Below are 15,002 nucleotides of genomic sequence, written 5' to 3'. Positions count from 1 at the left end.
TGCATAGATTACCCTATCGTGTGGGCTGAAAATCATTGTTTATTTGGGCGAGATGTGGCTGAAAACATGTGTTTTCGGTACACAACACACAGCCACATACGCCTGAACCGGATCGTGACCACCTCTGGTCTACGAGCAAAGCTTTGCTAGTGTGACGTCATAACTCATTTTGAAATCCACTAGTGGGCGCTAAAGAGTGTCCGGAATTTGAGTCGCTGAAATATGGTAACCCTAGTATATATACATATTCAGAATCTCACCATTGTGACAATAAAATGCTTGCCAAGCTATTACAATTCGCGCAGATATGATTTAATAACATTAGTGAGTTATAAGGGAAAACCGTTGCCGCTGTTTGTTCACCTACAGTGGTTCCTAACCTTTTATCCTGCAACGCTCATTTGGAAAGTTGCCTGGGTCTGGCTCCCCCATATTTTAGGGACGGTAGTAAAACAAAGGGTACGAGATCGAAGTCCGGTCGGTCTTTTCGGGCTGAGACTTCACTGTTGGAAATAACTGGATTCGCGGCCGAGGACATCTCGACTAAATCACGCTATGATATAATTGTATGTGCTATATTAGGAATCAAGTAAAGGTCGTAATAACAACCATCGGGTACAGGCTCACACCATCTGGTAGATTAACTTTAACATTTATGTATTCCAAACAAAGCAACCCAGGTTATATAACGATCATGTAAGGTTGCGCGTCATAACGCTAAACTGTATCATCCTTTACGACACGATGAAGAAATTTTCTGAAGCTTCAAATTTGTAAGCTCTTGGATACAAATATATTTAGTTAATCATTTTGACCAAAAGCTTCGAAGCATCTTTAATGCAGAAATGGCTCTCACTTATTTGTGGTACAGGGATTTTTCCAGTCCCTTCAGCATTATCAAAGTTCTTGTCGAGTTACCATATCAATCGCTAGATTTCCCTAATTATCCCTCGTAGGACCCTTTTCAGATTCCACCTTTTTATATACTGCTCAACAGTAGCAATCCTTTGCAACATAACAGCTACAGCTTTGCAGATATCTATAACTAATCATGGCTACGGCTAAACATAAATTTATTGTAAATAATCAATGTTGTTGTATGGCATGAATGAATAAACCCCTTACTTTGCGTTCTACCGAAGACATGTTTTAGGACTATAATTAAAACGTTTCAAATCAGGCATGCCACACGCAGAGGTGGTCAGTAACGGAGTCCTACTTTTTATGGCTCTGAACTACTTCTACTAGGCAGTTTTCTGAGCAAAACTTAACAGTACTTTACATACTTGGAAATAACTACTTGTACGTGTAGTTGCACCTGAGTAAAAATTTAAGACGGTATACGTCTACTTAAGTGACAAGGATGAGTATCAGGACCGCTTCTGGTCACAGATATACTTCGGCTTGACCCCATCACGGCCCGCGATGCGATTCCTGGTACTACAAAAATACTTGCATTTCGGCACATATCTATCGAATGGAAAGATTAGTTTTAAAACAAAATACTTCCATATAAGGAATATCCCGAAGCTGCAAATGTCGAACATGTTCGTCATCGTTCAGTGTTCATAAGGAGCGTTGGAAACAATATGACACACGAGATCTACTTGATAATTATCCTGTTTACAATCAGCCTTTACGTTACTACGTGACTCGTGAACTTGAATAACGTAGGCAGTGTCACAAAATAGGCAGACGTAATCGGTGCTTAGGGGTTGGTGCCACGACTATATCAAGCGGTGCTAAACAGGAAAATGCGAATCGTTCATGGCTGCCAGGAAAAATATTCAGCGTTTTCATCGAAATCAATGCTCCGTTTTCGTTTGAAGTCCAGTCTTGGAGGTGGTTTTGGATCGGCTGTACATTTTTCCGGTTCGGTGCAAGAGCGTGCTGCTTTTCCATATTGCGTGCAGTTATAGCACAGATACCCTTTATGCCTTGGCAGCGACACGTCCTTCATATCGGCACTTTTTCTTCTTCTTGCATATCTCATATCGAGACTTTTTCTATTTTTTACTAACATCATATCCGCACTTTTTCTCCTTTTTAGATCTCTCATATCCATACTTTTTCTCCGTTTTTCTTCCACCATATCCGTACTTTTTATCCCTTTTCCTCCGTCAACGCAACCAATCGATTTCCGCGCATTCTGCAGACTCGCTGAGCGTATTTGCCGCCTGCCAACTTGCGGTTGTTGGTTACCATCTTTGCGAGAGCTTTGCAATATGTCAATACGACCTTCGTAAGAAGCATTTATCATTCTCATGGAGTCATCTGCAGAGCCTGTATATCGGGGCGACGACGACTTATTTCCATCATCACTTTGTTTTTCCTTAGCATTTCCGCAGTGTCCTTGTCTGGAGTGAAGTTGGTATGATGGCGTCCCTTCCTCCTTGTTTGTACCTGTAGTAATCTGGGATTCACCCCGGCCCTGTCGATATGAGATGTTATTGCTAGTCGCATGCCTATCAGAACCTTGCATCCGTTCGCCTTTCACGGAAAGGCTTGTAACCGGTGTGTCCAGTTGTGCCGGTCCAGACTTTCTGTATCTTCCAGCCTCTTCCAAATTACGACCATTAGTGCGTGAGTCAGCTTGCTGAGCAAATGCAGAGGGTCCCGCCGTACGTGATTGTCTCGAAAGTGAGCAACTCATTATAATGCGTTTGCGTCAGAGCAGCAAATTTGTGCGTTAGAAATACAAGATGACAAAATCTTCTTGAAACCATCAACAATACAGTACTGGCGTGGCAACGATGTCAGTATCTTTGTGAAGTCCGAGATTTGCCGGTACACTTGCACTGTTTCTGGGTGAAGCGGAGAATACGACGATCAGGTTCTTTCTTTGTCAGTAAATGTACGAAAGTGCCGTAATAAATGCGTGAGATGACAGTCTTCTATCTTCGGTGTCTACGAAAAGATTCACGTTTAAAATTTAGATAAATGGGACACCACAGCGTCATATAATGGTTAGCATAGCAACAAACTGGCATCGCTAATGCAATCCGTTATTACAATTTGATTGTTTCTTAAACATGTATGACGTCAAATTGTAGATACTCTAATGAGTTAACACAGGGTTCTCAAATCGGGGTTAACGCGGTAGCAACCTAGTTTTTCCGGCTCTGTGACAATTTTCAGCCACAACGATTATAACGTTTAGGTGCCAAGCGAAAAAAGTTTAAGCTTACTAAATACAGCGTTTAGTGTTTAAACTGCCATGATTTTACATTGACTGAAATGAATTTCTGTTCAGCCACTTGATTAGCTATTTTAATCATCAATGTTTTGCATGCGTGTATGGGGTTTCCGATGATCACCGTGGAGCAGCTTTTCTGCCAAAATAATCCTGGGTTGCTCCAGACCAGGGTCACTTTCGTCAGGTCACTAAAATTATACAATGCACATAAATTACTGTAAGTGAGATAGGCAGAGTATTTTTGGAAAATTCAATGCAAAGATAGTATCCCCATTGCAGCACCTGTGCTTTGACTGAAGTAATTGTTTACCGTTAGACCTAGTTAAGGCTCCCAAACCTAACCACGGACTTTACCGACGCTTGTACATGTATATTAGGGTTGTCCAAAATTTGGAAAATCTCAAAAATGATGGGTATCAATGTCTCATTCTATAGATTATTGATAAAAAACAACAATGAGCCTGGAATAAGCTCACAGGAACGTCGTTAAGATTTGTCGCAAAGCGTTTGAAAGTAGCTACCGACGAGTGGGCGTGCTAGCGACCATAGAACGGAATCAAGACTAGTAATCACGAAATCACGGCTCTCGATTGGCTAATCAGCTATGCTTCAGTGATCACGACGGCAGTGGCTTGCTGATCAGTTGTTAAAGGAGTCTACTAACGGCGGTGATTCTGTAAGCGCATTGTAGGTTGGTTGGCAGATAATGATTTAAGATTGATGCAGGACATGTTCAGTGACTAGATACATGATGATGAACAAACAGCGGCTACTTCCCACAAACTTAAAGCATGACTGGCTTACTTACAGTGAAGGAAACCGCCGTAGCCTACATATCTGTTTTGACCGATGGATAGCACATAACCTGCGAAGAAATATTGCAAAGGCGCTTATGCAAGTAGTGAACGAATTTCTTGTTTCAGAAGGGATGCATCATCATTGAATACAAATATAAAACTTAGCAATGACACTATACTTTGTCTGATCTTATTAGGTTCCAGTCGTGGTATATTTGAAGTCTTGAATGCCCTAAGGATTGGCTGAATCAGCCGTATATGCTGGGGACTGTCAAAGTCGTCAGTGATGCCGCACAAAGAGTTAAAAGGTATAAGCACAGAATATGCTATAGCTATAGCATTGCTATTATGCCCATTAAAAAGACAGTTTCATTGTATAGCTTAACCTAGCCTTAGAGAATTGCAGGCATGACAGAGGTGAAACGGCGAATGATTGTGCTCTTTGAGAACTAGATATAAATCCAAGAAATACCTAGTTATGGTTGCAAATACGTCAGACTGGGCGTAAGTAAAGTATATTAGTCATCGCAAACTGGTACAGCACACCATACGTGAGATGGATGCCGCACAAAATCTTATCTGCTCAGAAGATGTTATATTGGCCGACCATATAGCTTAGTGGAACCACGAAGAAATGTAACTATCGCACTGCTTCATTGCATTTTAAGCTCGTTTTACATTCCAGCATTTGTAGTGTTACAGCCGGTAATGATTCAAGATTTCTTCAGGACATGCTAAGATGTACTGTATTTTTGCTGGTCATACCAGCAATCCAGCATAGTCTGTGCTTACCTCTACACCTCTTTCTACGGCCTCATTGACGACTTTGACAACACTTACGAGTGAATTCATTTTGCTGTAAGAGTTTAATAAGTCCCCAGCATAAAACTGATTCAGCCAATCCTTAGAGCATTCAAGACTTGTGTTATACAGCACGACTGAAGCCTAATAAGATCAGACCAAGTAGTGTCATTGTTAAGCTTTATATTTGTATTCAACTATGATGCATCTCTTCTGAGACAAGAAATTCGATCGCCTCTTGCATAAGCGCCTTTGCAATATTACTCCGCATGTTCTGTGCTATCCATCGGTCAAAACAGACATGTGTAGGCTACGGCGGTTTCCTTCACAGTAAGCCAGTCATGCTTTAAGTTTGTGTGAAGTAGCTGTTGTTTGTTCATCATCAAGTATCTAGTCACTCAACATGTCCTGAATCAATCTTAAATCATTATCTGCCAACCAACCTACAATGCGCTTACAGAACGCCGCCGTTAGTAGACTCCTTTAACAACTGATCAGCAAGCCACTACCGTCGTGATCACTGAAGCATAGCCGATTACCCAATCGAGAGCCGTGATTTCGTGATTACTAGTCTTGTTGCCGTTCTATGGTCGCTAGCACGCCCACTCGTCGGTAGCTACTTTCAAACGCTTTGCGACAAATCTTAACGACGTTCCTGTGAGCTTATTCCAGGCTCATTGTTGTTTTTTATCAATAATCTATAGAATGAGACATTGATACCCATCATTCTTGAGATTTTCCAAATTTTGGACAACCCTAATGTATATTCACATTTTTTTGAAAGGGTACAAAAGACAATGCATGGCAATCGAAGGGGCACACAAGCACAGCTACAAAGGTTTGAGAACCCCCGAGTCAACGTCACACATCTACTATATCATGCAATTGATGTTGGAGCTTGATCAAAAAGGACGGCACTTACTTTTAATACTCCAGCAAAATCAACAACAATTGACCGAGACGAAGCACATGGATCAGGCAGGCCAGCACGAGATTGCTATTGTGAAAACTTTCGGAGAAAAACGGCATCGAATCTGAACGTAATCTATGATATATATTACCTATAATAGGTTTGTTTTCTGGGAAAATTGATTCGTGGAATTACTCAAATGATACCCTGCAGACCCGAGGCTATCACATTGAAGCGAGTATAACTTCGATCTATTTACCATGGGCTGCAAATTTTGTTGAATGATACCATAGCATCCTACACTGCGATTGGTCTACGTCGCACTTTCCATTTGGCCCAAGGCAAATTTGACCGTCATTTTTGACCGGCTTGCCAAGCACGAAATTTGATAAAATTGGTATCAATCGAAAGCTACCGCCGTACAGATTGCGTAAATATAAATTTTATTCTGCTCTCTGTCCTGGAACCCCCCAAAATCAGCCTCAAATATTGCATTGTAACGGAATTTGGTATTGTGACGTAACAATAACGTCTGGGAGCAGGTATGGAGCAGCGCAGACCGCAAGCGTATTGGCCATTGTTGCCCAAGCGATTGAGCATTCACATTATCACTCTCCTGTACACTTGCTCCGAGCTGCACCGTATTATTCCAGACGGCATGGTTGAGTCACAATACCAAACTATGTTACAATGCACCATTCGATACTGTTTTTGAGGGGTATCAGGACCACGAGAAAAATAAAAATTATATTTTCGCAATCAGTAACGCGGTTCCTTTCGATTGATGCTAATTTTATCAATTTTCGAGCTCGGCAAGCCCGTCAAAATTACCATCAAATCGCCTTAGGCCAAACGGAAAGTGAGACGCAGACCAATCGTTGTGAGCCGTGAGATTGGCTTGTGTCCACACCATTGTAGGACACTATGATGATACTTCGGGGAATTGAGGCTATAACATTAGACAATTGACATATTAGTGCGCTATATTATCTGGGTCACAAAATGAAAATATACTCTCGAATCGAAATTATCTATGATGATGCATAAGACGAAACAGAAGTAGATTCTGACTCCATTACAATCAGTATAATATCAGGTGATAACCAAACGACCTGACATATGACAATGATTGCTATCGTTACAGCAATTGTTTTGACCGCTATGGTCCAATATTAAGTGCAGACAGGAATGGATGCTGAGTAGGGATGATGTGAACCAGAGTTGGATCAATTGTAATCTGTAATTGAGCTGAATGTAATTAATTACATTTTTCAATGTAATTGTAATGTAATTGTAATTGAAGCATTTTTATTTTGTGTAATTGTAATTGTAATTTGACAAAAATTTTGCTCAATTACAATTTCAATTACATTAAATTGCTATTGAGACCTGACAAGCACAACATAAAATAATTGACTTATAATGCATTCTCTTTAAATGTCGACAAGGAATTTGGTGGATCCATTCGCGGAAGCCCTTGACTGCACCCTTGCGGGCGAAGTTCTTTATTTTTACCGCTATGCTGGCCTCGGCTGCCATTGTATACAATTATTAGATTACTAACCAACGGATGGATTCGCAACACGTGACTCATGATTGAATACGCCGAGAAGCGAACTGCTGAGCCGGCTAAAAGCAGCAGAATTGATAGTTCCATAGCTGGCGATCCAAGCGTCGAAATTTGATATGTATGGTCCTAATCGAAAGCTAGTGTCGCACTAATTCCGCAATAAAAGTATATTTCCAGGCAATGGTATCATCCCAAAATAGTCGTGAAAGTCTGGGAATCGGCATTGTTCTGAACAATCGCTGGGCGTAATTGGTCATTGTTGTGGTCATGCTGCTGCGGCGCTCTCACTTTTCAGAACAGTCGGCCACGGCTATTTTGGAGCAGTTAGATTGCCCTGACGAGATTTTAATTTGTATTTTCGGAATTAGTGCATCAATAGCTTACGATAAAGATCAGATGCATCAAATTTGGACGCTTGGATCGCCAGCTCTAGAACTACAAAGTTTGCTGCTTTTAGCCGGCTCTGCAGTACGTTTGTCGGTGCATTCATCCGTGACTCACATCTTGCGAATCTATCCGTGGGTTGGCAATCTACAATACGATTTCAGATCACGATGCTGCATCGTTACTACGTCTGGCTAACTAACCATACCACTGGATATTATATAACGTCTTATCTGACAAAGCACGGTTTTGTTTTTACTCCTCATCCAATTCCTACGTCCCTCGATAAAAATAATATTATTTCTTTAATTATACACTATATACGCAAATCCAACACGTGCATATATTATAATACTTTTTTCAACGACATACTGCATACTGGAATAGTTCGGAAACGTTTTTCTTTTTATTAATAAACGGGTATTTGCGTATCATGAATGAAACATGAGTAGGCCTACTTGAATTGTTGTTTATTACGACGCTACGGTTGTCAAGGAGCACAGTTGAATTTATGATTATTCAATTACATGTTCAACAGCAGCAATTGTAATTGTAATTGCAATGTAATTGAAGCATGCAAGGAGTAATTGTAATTGTAATTGTAATTTGATATTTTTAGCATGGAGTTATTGTAATTGTAATGTAATTGAAACATGCATGAATGTAATTGTAGTTGTAATTGTAATTGAACTGAAATAATGTAATTGATCCAAACTCTGATGTGAACCTCTGAAAAGTTCTGTGTGAACGCGAACGTGAACCTCATGGCGTCACGTGACGTCATATTGATAATTTCAACCCTATATTTCGATAAAGTGATAGCCTATATTAATGTACTTGTACACGATACCTAGCGAGGAATCGGGCCACGTAAATTCCGCCATGCTGAAGTACATATTGACGTGTTAAACGTCGCTAAATGTATCAACTGAGACAATCAAATGATCCCATACAATCAATATCTTCCCTCGCTTTGCCAACAATTTCGACGAGGACTTGCCAGGGAATATAAGCTTACGCCTTAACTGTCTAGTCCTGACCGGACAGTGTATTCTGCGTCTGGGTATTGCAAACATGGATACTGAGCAGAGTGCAAAACCGGTTACTATACTTGGTACCGATATTACCCCATTAACAAGTTATACAGGTGTAGCTAACAAGTTATACAGGTGTAGCCAACACCCCAATCGCACGGATTTGACTTTTATGATAAGTAAACATATGAACTCAAGATTGACGCCGTACGTCTGCTAGATTTTTACATCAGAAAACGATATCAATCTCATTGATTGATTGAATAAGCATCATTCGCTGACTACATGTAGTGTGTTTCGCTCTTGGTGTTGCGTGATTGCGGGTCAAGCTCACGCAGCAGAGAGTCGCTAATAAATATTCACAAACGGAAAGCTGGATATTTCGAGCAAACGTTTGAGATTGTCAAGGTGCTTGCTCGTTTAGTGTTGATTGTTTATGCTGCCAGCACCATGCATATAAAGTGACCCGCTGTTGAAATGCAATAAATTTGAACCAAAGATGTTATAATGACGTGAAAAATGTAATATATGAAAAAGGTTCACAATGCAGAAACTACCAAGGTTCTGTTGTGGACGCGTAACTCAAAATTTCCGAGTTTCACACACAGAACGCGAACGTGAACCTCACGTTCACACCATCCCTAATGCTGAGTTACGCGCAAAGTACCATGCATATTAGGAGTCTTCAAAAATGAATTTTTTTCTCAAATTGTACTGGCTACTTGATAAAATTGTTATGTTACCTTATTTATGTCTACACACCAAATTTGGTTCAATTCCAGCCAGTAGCCGCATTGTTACAGGAGAACAAAGTTTCTATTTATTATATAAAAATATATTAACAAAAATTTCAAAATTTCATGTTCACCCCATGAAAGTGTTAGGTTATCTATAGAAACGATGCCCACCAAATTTGGTTAATTCTAGCCAATGGTAGCGGAGTTATTGCCGTCGAAAAATTTCGATTATCAATAAAATAATATTTACGGTGACCAATTCTTCAATTATTTATTATAGGTGTGCCCACGGTAAATACTATTTTATTCAAATCCAAATTTTTCGATGGCAATAACTTTGCTTTCACTGGTTGGAATTGGCCAAATTTGGTGAACATCGTTTCTATAGACAAACTAACACTTTCATGGGGTGAACAGAAAATTTTGAAATTTTCACTAATTTATTTTTATATAAATGAATAGAAACTTTGTTCTCCTGTAGCAATGCGGCTACTGGCTGGAGTTGAACCAAATTTGGTGTGTAGGCTTAAATTAGGTAACCCAACAATTTTATCAGGTAGCCAGTACAATTTGACAAAATAAGTCATTTCTGACGACCCCTACTCCATATGCCACTATTATATATACTTCAAAAATGTTAATAATGTTCTGTCGAGAAATTGCAATTTGATATTTGTACGTGCTCGACGAAACAGACCCGCGGCTGAAGCTTTCGGCGAGTCTTAAATGAGTTACAAAGGAAATCACTTGATAACCCTGCGCTCTTAGCGAAGAAAGTGTGTTTTCACAGCCGTCTACCACCCGTAATGTACGGGTGTTACTATACACCCGTTATATACGAAACCAGAACATACCTCAGTATTACACCACGATACGAACCCTAACTACATTTTAATCCAAATAATGTGTACACGTAAGGCCGTAGGATAGTATGCACGTCGGAACGAAACATTTATACCCGCGATATGATTCCGAGTTCGGTTATGTTTTCCTGTGCCACCTTTAGGGCGTGAATACGCACCCTTCCGCTAAGAGTGTGTTGTTAATCCCTTCCTAAGCACATACAAGCCGACTTATCGCTATTACCACATTTCAATGAACCCGGCTGTTGCGTACTAGTCGATGCCCACAAGACCATTACACATAGGTCATTGAGCATTGCAGTAATAAACTGGCCTTTCATGTTATCCCTTATCTCTTTTCATCCAGTGTGCATGCCTTTACATCGCCTAGGCCCAGGTCTGATTTCTGTCTGATTTCAAAGACTATACTCCAAGTCGTTTTGACGCCTTCCTATCTTTTCATAATATCGCAATCACGTCGCGTATTGATCTGATCAACTTACTACCAAACTAATACTGAACTACACAACAGTGCATTTCAGCCTGTACCCTTCATTGTGCACCAACACTTTAACGAGCAAATAATAATATAAGTCATAGTACATTTCGATCGGGCGCTTGACTGATTTCCGGCCGCCTTGCTATGGGAATACTCTCGTTCTGTCCTAGTTACAGACGTATTTTGGTTAATTGCTGCCATATATATTTCGGCGGTTGTAGCTATTGTAGTAAATTAGTCAAGCACGATCTAATCTAATGCGAAAGAAAACTAATATCATCTACTCCACGGCAGTTTTATCACCAACCGATAGACATTTCTGCGAACCCCAATAGCCCAATTCACCTAGTACTGCAAACTAATCTGTATAAATTTGCCGTTGCGGATGTAATTACGCATAATGAGTATGCTGCATTACAACGTGTGTTGCACAAGTTCCGGGATACATCTTCATTTTCACCAGGCATCGTATATAGCCCCCCATTCGACATCTATTTTGCTAAGCGTCCTCGGAAAATAGAAAATATACACTACACAGCACAGTGTACAGGGAGTGCATCAGTCAGTGGCGGCTCGTCCTATAGGGCAACTGGGGCATTGCCCCACCTACAATTCTGTTCAATAACAATTCTTTACCATTTATAGACGCACACCAATCTATACATACCGAAATCACAGCGAAAATCGTATTCTTCTTGTCCTTTCGCTTGTAAATGCCCATATATAGCGAAGTCTCTGCGAAAATCGAATTCCCTTCTGTGTTTTCGCTTTGCGAATGCCTAGCCGGGGCATGCCCCGGTAGCGCTCATAACAAGCTTTCACTGTCTATTCTCTCAAAGTCGCGCACAATAAAGAAACGGTGATTTACTCTCTCCTATTCATAAAATTACCGAGCAACCGGGGCACAATAGCTCTGTGCCCCTAAGGTGTGATGTAGCAATCGTATCTATAGCTGAACTCGGTTACCGTCATATGCGTTTAGTCGACCTTTGCTGGTATAGGTCGATTTTGATGGTGTTTCACACCATGAAAACTCTTGAAACTTGGTATTTCATGTCGTGATGGTGGTATTTAACACTGCCCCAAGTTTCATGGTTTCTACTTAACGTTTAGGGTAGTAATTCCGTTTCCGAAGTTGAGTGTGTGCTGATCCGTCATGTATCGCAAACAGATTTTACTCAAAAGCCGGTATTGGTATCCATTGATTTTGACGATGTTCAATACTGAGATCGGTTATGACATTTGGCACGGTAAGTCTTAATGCTAGTATCGAACGCTGTACCAAGTTTTAAGTTTGTCACTGAACGTTTACTGAGATGATGATATCATTCTCAGTTTGCATTCAAATATTTACTTTGATATTATATTCTCCAATGTCAATTTCACCGTGAAATTGTGGCCTTCAAGCCATTTGCTTACAACCCCCTGTCAAGCGCGATAGCCAGGCCGTGTTATTTTTGGCATATGCCAAAACTGCCAAAAAGACCTTATTTTTGGCATTTTTCGATTTTTATTTTTGGCAGTTTTGGCATCTTCTTCTAAATAGATAGTTTCAGCCTCGAATTAGCCACAAAAACGCTTTATTTGGACTAGTTTGTCAAAAGACACCACAAAATGTGCAGCATCCACGTATGATCAGTGCCAACAAACAATAATAAGAAGAAAAAACCTAACGATTTCATAGGTTAATAATATCAAACGAAACCACAAAATGTGCAGTATCCATCGGAATCGGTGCCAATAAGCAGAAAAAAAAGAAAGAAAAGACTAACAAACACACTGAACAGCTGATTGTTACAGCTGTTGAATAGACTTAACTCGTTTGCACTGTAGCAATGCTTCTAAACTCAGGTCAGCTAAGTTTCTCCTAAATTCATTTCTCGCCCAGCGAATCTGGGAAATATCGGCTTCAACAGTAGCCGTTGAGGGAAAGAATGTTGCCACTCATTCACAAAAGGTTTTCAGAGCTTCAATATCTTTGGAGGGCCGAACCGGCTTCCATGCATCACGAAAAGAGATCACTTCGCCAGTGCCATCGATCTCATCGCGGAAAGAATTTTCTTCCCGATCCTTTTTCAGGAGTTTCCTGTGTTGTCTCTCTTCAACACATTCTATTTAGTAGCCCGACTATTATTTCTCCTTTAGTCTACCGATATATTTTCGGAGGACTTTTGTCACTTCAGGTGGCTTTAATATTACCAACTCGCATGGAAGAGTCCTGGGATGGTTAGCTGGTTTAAGAACATCGACGCAACAAGACTGTCTGGCAAAACGAGACTATGCTGCTCAGAAATAGCCAGAGAGTTTGTTGCGTCACAATGTTCAACTCGATCACAATGCAAAAATCGTGGTTGATTTTGGGGGTTCCAGTTCCATGAGCAGAATATAATTTGTATTTTAATAATCAGTACTGCGGCAGCTTCTCATTGATACCCGTTTTATCAAATTTACCGCTCGACAAGCCGGTCAAAAATGGTCGTAAAATTGCCTTTGGACAAATGTAAAGTATAACGTAAACCAAATGCAGTCAGCCGTTCAATCTCGCTGTGCCCACACCATTTAGGACACCATGCTTTCACCCCTAATGGGTGGGCTGGACCCAGATTAAGAAACCTGCCTTTCACAAACGCCCTTCTCGCTTGTAACGCGGTCCTGCTAACACAACACCATGAGTAGTTATATAGATCGCTCGTGACGGGCTATGGGGTTCTTATGGGCGGGGTGGCACGGTGCCGAGAAAACCGGGGGTGGCACGGTGACCCTTATCTCTTATGGCGGGGGTGGCACGGTGCCATTGTGTCTTATGGCGGGGGTCGCATGGTTACCTTTTCGGGTATAGGCTGCGGCGGCACGGTGCCGTGAAAACTCGTGGTGGCATGGTTACCTTTTCAGGTAGTATAGGTGCGGTGACATGGTGCCTCGAAAACTCGTGTTGGCGGGTCGTACTTTCAGGTATAGGCATCTCTCACACAGTGCCTCGAAAACTCGTGTTGACAAGTCGTACTTGTGGGTATAGGCATCTCTCGCACGGTGTTGAATATGTATCAAGTAAATAGTCACGTGATTGATTCTTAGTTAATGTGTATAATACAAATTATTAAATATGACCGATTCGAGTTAATCCCAACGTTTACGGTGAGTACGACAATGATATATCGTTATTCTTATGGCGGGGGTGGCATGCGGCTATTGTGTCTTATGGGTGCGGCCGTGAATCGCCCTTTTGGGTATAGGCATCTCCCGCCCGGTGTTGAATATGTATCAAGTAAATAGTCATGTGATTGGTCCTTATTTAATGTGTATATTCCAAATTACGGCAAGTACGACAATGATATATCGTTATTCTTATGGACGCGGCGATGATTCGTACTTTCGGGTATAGACTGCGGGCGGAATGTCGTACTTTCAACAAAAAAGGCGTGAAAATAGTTTGCAAAATCTAGGAATTACTCTCATGATAATGTTTGAGTAATTAGATTACCCCAGAGCCGGCGTAGACGGCGATTCGAATACCAACAATAACCACGCTCACAAACTAACACTTCAAATAGGTGTGAAATATATAACAAACCCCGCAATCGCTGACAAGATAATGTCTCGGACATAACCATCTTTAGCGACTTGGTGTTACAGGCATATCGATCACTCACGCGGTGAAATTTTCGTAAGCAGTTTGGCACAGAGCTTGATTTCACTCGTACGATTTAATAAGTAACGAATAACAGACCGCCAGTGTCGGTAACTTGAATAGCGACAAATTGTCACTTATTTCCGCTCTAACCCTAATCCTTTGTGAAGTGAACGCTTATTCAAAAGGGTGTGATATCATTTTAAAATCCTACGACACTCACAGGGTAATGCTTCAGACAAAGCGATCCCTCATGCCCGCTCACAAGGTAATATTTCCGTAATTAGTTTGTCACAGAGTCGTCGCAGACGGTGATTCGTAAACCAACAATTTGACACTTTCTGGTATGGTCGCTATATGTTTTTGACACTTTGTCCGTGTTTGACTTTAGTTGTATGATAAGAATCATGCGAATATTCAAGCAATGTATCAATTGAATGGAATGAAACTTACTACACAGCTCAAGTTGATTCGTATCTGAATGTGTTAATTCGGTACAATTCTAATTAATTTGAGAAATCTTTTTAATGTGATCTTTTGATTCGACCGTAATCTGAATATTACTGACACCGACTTTCAGTCACATTGAATTATTCACACATTC

The 15,002-nt window shown here is 40.8% G+C and overlaps 1 protein-coding gene across 3 annotated transcripts in view; it reads right to left on the bottom strand.

Moving 5' to 3' along the window:
* Positions 1 to 318: 318 nt before the first annotated feature.
* The window catches only part of LOC145438071 (uncharacterized), a 64,768-nt gene continuing 50,084 nt past the window's right edge, over positions 319 to 15,002 (bottom strand). For 2 of the 3 annotated variants that reach the window (XM_080315453.1, XM_080315454.1), the window contains exon 2: positions 833 to 2,804. In XM_080315453.1, the coding sequence (XP_080171579.1) occupies positions 1,766 to 2,653 (888 nt within the window). In that variant the 5' untranslated portion in view covers positions 2,654 to 2,804 and the 3' untranslated portion in view covers positions 833 to 1,765. Of the gene's footprint in view, positions 2,908 to 5,716; positions 6,419 to 15,002 lie in introns of those variants that run through there. The other variant, XM_080315455.1, reaches the window with a different exon arrangement.

Source organism: Botryllus schlosseri, chromosome 4 (genome assembly GCF_051294905.1).
Source record: "Botryllus schlosseri isolate E-star chromosome 4, Bs_hap1, whole genome shotgun sequence".
NCBI lineage: Eukaryota > Metazoa > Chordata > Ascidiacea > Stolidobranchia > Styelidae > Botryllus > Botryllus schlosseri.
Note: the sequence above shows the minus strand (reverse complement) of the source record. Positions and strands in the feature narration are given on the sequence as shown.